The sequence below is a fragment of the Mesoplodon bidens genome (assembly GCF_964165515.1).
Source record: "Mesoplodon bidens genome assembly, chromosome: 7".
In the NCBI taxonomy this organism is placed as follows: Eukaryota; Metazoa; Chordata; class Mammalia; order Artiodactyla; family Ziphiidae; genus Mesoplodon; species Mesoplodon bidens.
Genome location: NC_138164.1, coordinates 57,733,415 through 57,742,734, shown reverse-complemented (window position 1 = coordinate 57,742,734; position 9,320 = coordinate 57,733,415). Strand labels below are relative to the sequence as shown.

At 50.2% G+C, this 9,320-nt stretch overlaps 1 protein-coding gene across 1 annotated transcript; it reads left to right on the top strand.

The window, feature by feature from the left end:
* Positions 1-3,740: 3,740 nt before the first annotated feature.
* Positions 3,741-8,755, top strand: CNGA4 (cyclic nucleotide gated channel subunit alpha 4; the record flags this gene model as incomplete). Its single annotated transcript, XM_081239358.1, is given in 7 exon segments — positions 3,741-3,802; positions 3,938-4,039; positions 4,466-4,572; positions 4,873-5,428; positions 5,430-5,516; positions 6,239-6,588; positions 8,295-8,755. Coding segments are annotated over 7 exon segments (1,725 nt in total).
* Positions 8,756-9,320: the final 565 nt, after the last annotated feature.

Sequence of the window (9,320 nt, the reverse complement as noted above, 5' to 3'; positions counted from 1 at the left end):
GGAGCCTGAGGAAGAAAGGTCGAACCGTAGGGCAGAAGGAGGGACCTAAAGAGCGACGCGACTTAAAGAGGCAGGGAAAGACTGGAGGGCGGGGCTTAGGACAGAGATCCAGCTGAAAGAGACTAACGTGATAGGGGCGGGGTCACGGATCTTGGCGGTGCTGACAGTGGAAGAGGGGGCGTGGAAGGGGAGGAGATAACAAGAGGGTAAGCCTGAGGGGAGGAGTCGGTAGGTGGGCGGGGCCTGTGGAAAAGCAGAGCCCTGGAGAGGGCTGACAGCGAGAGGACTAGTTCCTATTTTGCACCGTCTGCACGAATGGCTTGGATAGTACCTGGGCGATGACCGCCCCTCGTTGGCTCGCCAACACCTGCTGTCTCGTGATCCCTTGGGCACTATCGTTTTCAGTCAACCCAAGGAACATGGAGTGAGGTCCTCTTTGTCAGGCAGGATTCCAGATCAATTAAAACCAGTCTCAGCCCTCCAGGACCTCAGCCCTTATTGGTAGACAATTGCAAAGTAGTGTAATTGCCATCGAGGAGCAGCACTTAGCGTGTTATGTGTGTTTAGAAGATGAGGGGAAAGAAGAGCGAAGGGGCCTAGGGAAGCCGTCCAGGAGGAGATGATGTCTGAGCAGTCTTGAGAATCAAGCAAGAGTAAGATTGAGAAATGGAAGTTTCAGATAAGGTCTGCAGTTTAGTTGCAAGTATTGTATCGATGTTAATTCCCCGGTTTTGATCACTGTGCTCTAGTTATATAAGATGATAACAAGGGAACATGGGTAAGGAGTTTACAAGGACTTTTATACTATTTTTGCAACTTTTCTGTAAGCCTAAAATTAGTTCAAAAGGAAAAGTATTTAAAAAGAAAAAGAAATGGAAGTTTCAGCCCAAAGGATCAGCACATAACAAGGTGAGAAAGAATGGACAACATGTGGGAGGTACTCTGGAAACTATAATCAGTACAGCTTGTCTGGAGCCTAGGGAACATGCAGAGGAAACACTGTGAGATGAGGCTGAAGACACAAACAGAGGTCAGGTACCAGAGAGCTTTGCAGTCCGTGTTAAGGAGTTTAGATTTTTATCCTTGGGATAATAGAGAACTATAAAAATTTTATGATCAGATTGATAAGGCCCAAATTAGAATAGTAAGGATGTAGAGAAATGGATATGTCCTTATTAGGTCACCAGGGCTTGATGACTGGATGAATATGAAAGGAAAATAAGAGGAAGGATTAAAAACTGATGCTTAGTTTATAGAAGTCAAACACAGGCAAAACTAAACTACAGGATTGAGAGCCAGGATAGTGATCACCCTTGGAAAAGCGTTGACTGGAAGAGGACAGAGTGGGGCTCTTGATGTGAGTGCTGGTTCATGACTGTGTTCACCTTGTGAAATTCATCAAGCTGTGTACTTAGGAAATATGTACTTTTCTCTATGTATGTTCTGGTTACTATGCTGTGTAACAAATCATCCCAAACTTAATAGTGTAAAAAAATGGCCATTTTTTTACGCTCACAGATTCTGGGAATTTGAACAAGACATGGCAGGAATGGCTTGTCTCTGTTCCCTGATGTCTGGGACCTCATCTAGAAAGTTCAAACGTGTGGCGGGTGACTTGAGGCTGGTGGCTGGAATCATCTGGAGGCTTCTTCACTCACATGTCTGATGCTTGAGCTGGGACTGTCAAACAAAGTACAGACACCTGACTGCTCCTGTGGCTTGAGCTTCTCACAACGTGGCAGCTAGGCTCCAAGAGGGAGCATCCTGAGAGGGAGCTTCCAGATAGTGAGTGTTCAAAGAAAACCAGAAGGAAGCTGCATGGACTTTTATGATCTGGTCTCAGAAGTCACACAACATCATTCCTGCTATACTCTATTGACTGAACAGCCACAAGGAAGGAGCATCAAAGAATTTGTGACTATTTTTTAAAATTGCCACAATGTTATACAATAGTAATATTAATAAATCCTGGTGCTAGGTATTTTGGCTGATAAGCCAGAGATAGGGATTATGAGAGAAAGAGCAGATGGGGGAAGATAATGAGCTCAATTATGTAGCCAATGGGCTGAAGGTGACTGTGGAATGTCTGAGTGGGGACATCCAGACAGCAATTAGTGGTATAGGTAGGTCTGGAGCTCAAAGAGAGTCCTTGGGAGACATTAGATGAAAAAGGAGATCCTGTGGGTGACCAAGATTGACCAGAGAGAGTTGGGAGGATGGAAAGAGAGGAAGGTCTAGGACAGAGTCCAAAAAAACCCCAAAACAGGAGGGGTGGACACAGGGGCTTATGAAAGAGACTAAGAAGAAATAAGCAGAAAACCAAGACATTATGGTATCAATAGAAGCCATGGGAAAAGAGGATTTCAAAAAAATAAAATGTTGGAAACTATAGATGTTCCTTCCAAGAAACTCTCTGAAAACACAAATCTAGCCATGTCACTTAACCGGGCAAAACATTTCATGAGTTCTTCATTGCCTTTAGATAAAATCCTAGCTGTATAACATGACTGACAAAGCTCTCCCTGAGCTGTCCTCTGTCCACCATTCAGCCTCATCTTTTGCCACTAGCCTCTCAGGTTCACTACAAAAACCAAGTGATGTTCGTGCCGTCACCCATGCTTTTTGAATCTCTATGCCTTTGCATACTCTATACACTTTGCCTAAGTGCTCTTCACTCTTCCATCTTACACTTGACTAACTCCTATTCATCCTACAGAACCCAGTCTCAATTAGGACCCTTTCTATGTACTGTAATAACCCTCTGTGTACCCACCTAACAGAGTACCCATCAGACTGATGTGTAATTGCCTATCTACCTGACTCTCCCCCCCTACCAGACTGTGAGTTTCTGGAGGGCAAGGAATGTGTTTCATTCCTCTTTTATCCCCGATACTTAGCACAATATTGGCCTGGCACATAGCAGGTGTTCTGATTATGACTTGTTGACTGAGAAAGATGATAGTAGTGAAAGGGACATCAAGTTGAGGGAGAATTTTTAGGATTTTTTTTGTGTGTTCTGGTATGGGAGGTTTAAGCATGTTCACAGAAAGGGAAAACTGAAAGAGGTTGAGGATCTAGAAAACACATGACATAACGGGTGAGATCAGGCATGAGAGGTAACAAGAAGGGAATGAGGGCAAAAATGCCACAGGATGGCCCCCATCACACTCATCCAGCAGGAAGGAAGTAAATAGGGTGCAGGTAGTGGAAACAGAGCTCATATCTGATGTGACAGGCATTCTTTGTCCCTGGAGACTAGTTCAGCACCTGACACAAATGAGCCATTCAGTGAATAGTTGTTCAGTGAATAAAAAATGAGGTGCGAGCAGGGAACTTGCACAGAGTTAAAACAGAATGAATTTCTGAGCCTACACTGGCACACAGGTCTCCTGACTAGAGGGCCCCTGTGTAGTTCAACTTTGAGGAAGGTGGAGGGAGACGAGGCGTAGCCTTAACATCAGAGCCATGCACCTCCACCATCTCCAAGGACCCCATTAGAGATGTTTAGTTGGGCAGGTGTAAGCCCAGGCCCTAGGAGAGGGGGCGGAGCGCTGGAGCCACACTGCCTCCTCCTCTTCAGTAGCAGCTCGCCCTGGTTGTGTTGCTAAGAGCTTCAGAAGCCAAAGACAGAGGAATTGCAGCTGGAGACCAAGGGCAGCTTGGCACTACCCCCACCTCCTGAAGCCACCTGCAGGCAGAGGCCCTGGATATCTTACACCCAGGGACCAGGCCACAGAACCATGCGCCAGGACAGCAACGAGAAGACGACAGAGTCCAGCAGTTCTGCCCCAGCCAAGGCCAGGTGAGAGACCCCGGTCCCCTGTGTAAGATCTGTCTGCCTCACCAGATGGAGCCTGACCCTTCTTTGCTGCTCCCAGTCACAAGCGCAGCACTGAACGGTGAATAAATGAAGCACAACTTCCCCTCTTGCCCACAGGAAGTTGCTGCCTGTCCTGGACCCATCTGGGGATTACTACTACTGGTGGCTAAACACTATGGTCTTCCCAGTAATGTATAACCTCATCATCGTCGTGTGCAGGTTCGGCGCTATGGGAAGGGCCCTAAGCAGAGACCAGGGCTAAAGAGTGAGGCCCAGGGATTCCCTGGTGGCGCAGTGGTTGGGAGTCCGCCTGCCGATGCAGGGGACGCGGGTTCGTGCCCCCGTCCGGGAGGATCCCACGTGCCGCGGAGCGGGTGGGCCCTTGAGCCATGGCCACTGAGCCTGCGCGTCCGGAGCCTGTGCTCCGCAATGGGAGAGGCCACAACAGTGAGAGGCCCACGTACCGCAAAAAAAAAAAAAAAAAAAAAAGAGTGCAGCCCAGGAGAGGGGCGAGTCCCTTGCACGGGGCTGGTGTAGGGGCGGTGTCTATACGAGAGCACAGCGTTTAATGCTCAGCGGCTGCGGGAGAACACCTAACATACAGAGGGCGCCCTGAAGCCAGTCCTTTCTGTCCCTGCCACGCAGAGCCTGCTTCCCCGACTTGCAGCGCTATTATCTGGGGGCCTGGTTAGTACTGGACTGCACGAGTGACCTGATCTACCTACTGGACATCGTGGTGCGCTTCCACACTGGTCAGTGAGTCTCAGGACTGACTTTTTCTCCATGTTCCCTTCCTAAAGAGAGCCTCTTAGTAACAAGAAAGTGACCCCCTCCCTGACAGCACTTTCACATGCCTCTATGTTTACGGTATCCCTGTGCTCACCCCAGAAACCCTGGAGCAGGGTTAAGCCGGCCCCCACCCTGTCCCCGGTAACTGTCTCCCCGGCCTCCCCTGGCCTGCCCACCCTCAACCTCGTTTCTGGAGCAGGCAGATGCCCTGACTCCACCCTATATCTGACACCACCCACGGCGGCCCCCACTTCCCCCACCAGGATTCTTGGAACAGGGCATATTGGTGGTGGACAAGGGTAGGATCTCGAGTCGCTACGTTTGCACCTGTAGCTTCTTCTTGGACCTGGTTTCCCTGTTACCCACGGAAGTGGCCTACGTGAGTCTGGGTCCGCACACACCCATGCTGAGGCTGAACCGCTTTCTGCGGGCGCCCCGCCTCTTTGAGGCCTTTGACCGCATGGAGACCCTCACAGTTTACCCGAATGCCTTCCGCATCACCAAGCTGATGCTTTACGTTTTTGTTGTCATCCATTGGAACAGCTGCCTATACTTTGCCCTGTCCCGGTACCTGGGCTTTGGGCGTGACGCCTGGGTGTACCCCGACCCCGCGCAGCCCGGCTTTGAGCAGCCGCGGCGCCAGTACCTCTATAGCTTTTACTTCTCCACGCTGATCCTGACCACCGTGGGCGATACGCCACTGCCAGACCGGGAGGAAGAGTACCTCTTCATTGTGGGAGACTTCCTCCTGGCCGTGATGGGTTTCGCCACCATCATGGGTAGCATGAGCTCTGTCATCTACAACATGAACACTGCAGATGGTCTTCCACCCAGACCACGCCCTGGTGAAGAAATACATGAAGCTGCATCACGTCCACCGCAGGCTGGAGCGGCGAGTCATTGACTGGTGAGGATGCTGGGGTTCCAGACCAGGACAGGGAGAGGTGTACTGGCTAGAATCTGAGGAAGGTGGCTGGGTTCTTATTGCCTGTTGGGTCAGGCAGGGCATTCAGGATGTGGCTCATTGGAGGGTTCACTGGGTGGGACTTGGAAAAGGATTTCCTCCACTAATTGGATATGGACTTAGGGTGAGGGGTTGGGTAAAAGATTGACAGGGAGAGGAATTCATACATAAGGAAGGATAACCCAGAACCCAGGGAATGGGAACTGCCACCACCTGGTAGGACTCAGAAGGTCCTGGAAGAGGTAAGAGGGAAAAGCATACTGTAGGCTAAACAAAGGGAAGTGTCACCAAGTTGGGGACCTAGAGCAGAGGATTGCTAAAGAAGATGGGGCTTGGTGACTGAAGTAGATATCGGTGATATGGTACAAGACATCACTGAATGGTGGGTGAGTAGAGCCTGACAAGAGCTAAAGGGTATCCTAGTCACTGTTCACTGGTGGAGGCTTCCAGGCCCTGGGTGAGGCAGAAGCTGTCAGAACATATCTCTGACCAGCAGGTAGTGCATTAAAGATGTTTATCAACCAACTGTCAAGTATTCCCATGACCCCTGTGAGAACTCAGTGTGGTTGGGTTCTTGGCTGAGGCTGAGCTGAGAGCCTTGATGGAAGACATAGAGGGAGGCACGTAGCGGGCTGGTGAGGACTGATGATGTACCTTGCCCTCAGGTACCAGCACCTGCAGATCAACAAGAAGATGACCAATGAGGTAGCCATCTTACAGCACTTGCCTGAGCAGTTGCGGGCAGAAGTCGCCGTGTCTGTACACCTGCCTACTCTGAGCCGGGTGCAGATCTTCCAGAACTGTGAGGCCAGCCTGCTGGAGGAGCTGGTGCTGAAGCTGCAGCCCCAGACCTACTCACCAGGCGACTATGTCTGCCGCAAGGGGGACATTGGCCGAGAGATGTACATCATCCGAGAGGGTCAGCTGGCTGTGGTAGCCGATGATGGTGTCACTCAGTATGCTGTGCTTGGTGCAGGGCTCTACTTTGGGGAGATCAGCATCATCAACATCAAAGGTGGGCATGCCATCATTCATTCTGGAGACAGGGCTAGGGGAGGGCAATGGGGACAGAAGAACCCCATGCTGAGACCAGGTGGTATTTCAGAGCCTACAGATTAAGGACACCTGGCCCTTGCCTGAGCCACTAGAGGGCTCAAGAGAGCAGCAGGACAAGGAGGGTCTGTTCCCTGAGAAGGGGCTGAGCCAAGGTCAGTGAGCAGGGCGGGTCCTTGGAAGAGAGAGTAGACCTGCTCTGTGGATGGCCACCCAAGGTACCAACACATCAGTGGAAAGTGCGGAGATAATAACAATCCATAATAATAATAATAATAATGGCTAATATTTATTGCATGCTTACTACATGCCTTGTTCAAAGTTCTCCACGTGTACCAACTCATCAAATTCTCACAGCAGCTCTATAAAGTAGGTACTATTATCCCATTTTAAAGGTAAGGAAATTAGAGCACAGAGAGTTTGGGGAACTTGTCCAAGGTCACACAGGTAATAAGTATACACTCCTGGGATCAGTACAAGAAACAAATTTCTCATAGCCAAGTGGAAAGGAAGGTAGAAGGAAGGAATTCCTATTTACTGCATCAACTCCAGTCCAGGCCAGGTACTGCACACTGGCTCATTTGTTCCTCTTATCAGCCTGTGCAGTAGGAGTTGTTATACCTAATCACAGGTAAAGACACTGAGGCCACAGGAGAGGGGAAAGACTGGAAATGGGGTGAGAGCACTGGATGTGCTCTCAGTCTGGGGATCCCACTCTCCAGTTGTCCTAAATGCCTCACATCTTCCTCCAAGGACCCCCTCAAGACCCACATCTTGTATGTGGTTGGCCACTGTTTACCTGACTTTGGACAAGTCACTTCCCTCTTTTAGGCCTCAGTTTTCTCACCTACCCGAGAGGGATGATATTAAAAACCCAAAGAGTTATTTGGGAGGATTAACTGAGCTATGAGTGAGGCACCCAGTGCAATGCCTGGCACATAGCAAGAGTTCAACAAACGGTAGTTCCCTTGCCCCTTCTAAGGTCCTTCTACCTCTGAGACGTTGCAGCATTCAGACGAACCTATCTTCCCACCCACCACCCACCAATATCTTTCTAAAATGCAAATGACACCATACAGTTCTCCTGCTTAAAATATTTCAATAGTTTCTCACTGTCCTCAACACAAGGTCTGGACTCCTTGCCAGGGCTACGAGACCAGCATGACCTGGCTCTCTCCATCTCTCCTCATACCCTGAACTTCAGCCTCCCTGGACTGCTTACTGTATTTTGTAACCACCTGACTCTTTCCTAAGTCCATCCCTCTGCCTAGCTGCCCTCCCCACCCCCTCCCCTAGTTACCTCCTACCAGTCCAGGCATCAGTTCCTCCAGGCTTCCCTAAATTCTCTGCCTTACAGCTTGTCAGGGGCTCTTTGCCTGTCTTCCTACAGTACCAGATGCACATCTACGCTGCATTGGCTATACTGTTACATAACTATCCCCTTAAATGTCTAAGTCCTCTAGACTGTGAACTTTTGGAGGCAGGTCACTGATACCCACCCAGCACAGGGCCCAGTCCCTACCCAGTACTCTACTGGATGAAAGAATTAATGAGGCAGGAAGAGAGGCTCCAAAGCACAAATGTGGAAGTGGGGGTCCTGGTTCCGGAGGGAAATGCCCCCTCATGCCCACCCTGACTAACCGCCCACATGTCTGCCCGTGGCCACAGGGAACATGTCTGGGAACCGCCGTACAGCCAACATCAAGAGTCTAGGTTATTCGGATCTGTTCTGCCTGAGCAAGGAGGACCTGCAGGAAGTGCTGAGCGAGTATCCACAGGCCCAGGCCATCATGGAGGAAAAGGGCCGTGAGATCCTGCTCAAAATGAACAAGTTGGACGTAAATGCCGAGGCAGCTGAGATCGCCCTACAGGAGGCCACGGAGGCCCGGCTGCGAGGCCTCGACCAGCAACTCGATGATCTGCAGACCACGTTCACGCGACTCCTGGCTGAGCTGGAGTCCAGTGCACTCAAGATGGCCTATCACATCGAGCGGCTGGAGTGGCAGACTCGGGAGTGGCCAATGCCTGAGGAACTGGCCGAGGCCGACGATGAGGGCGAAACTGGGGAGGGAACGTCCAAGGATGGAGAGGGCAGAGCTGGCCAGGAGGGACCCCCAAGCCCAGAGTGACCCCATGGCTATTCCCCAGACCCCCACCACCAAGTGAATCCAGAGTTGTAGGAAAGCCTGCCTGCAGAAACTCTGCCATCCTGTCTGCTAGGTTACAGAGATGGGAGTGAATTAGGTATGTAGATGCACCACCTAGAGATGCAGGAGTATAGCACACATTTATCCCCTGCTCACCCAGCACACATACACACACACACACACACGCACACACACCTATTTGCATATATCCACACTGGCCGTGAGACTGAAATCCATATAAAATGCTCTGGAGTTCCCCTTCTCAGAGCACACATGCTTTCTCACATAGATACGTCTTATACCCACATCATATATGCACATTCAGTCACACACCTCATAAACACACATATACTGAGAATCACACATCAGTACACACAGATGCCTTCCACAGGTTTGCGCACACTTGTGAACGCACAAAAGTACTCCCATAACCCTCTTGTTCCAAGATATCTTTTAAATGCTCCTCCATATGGGAGGTTCACAAGTGTACCCTGCAAGTAGCACTTCAATAAATATTTGCTTCCTCACTAAGCATTTATGGGGCTGA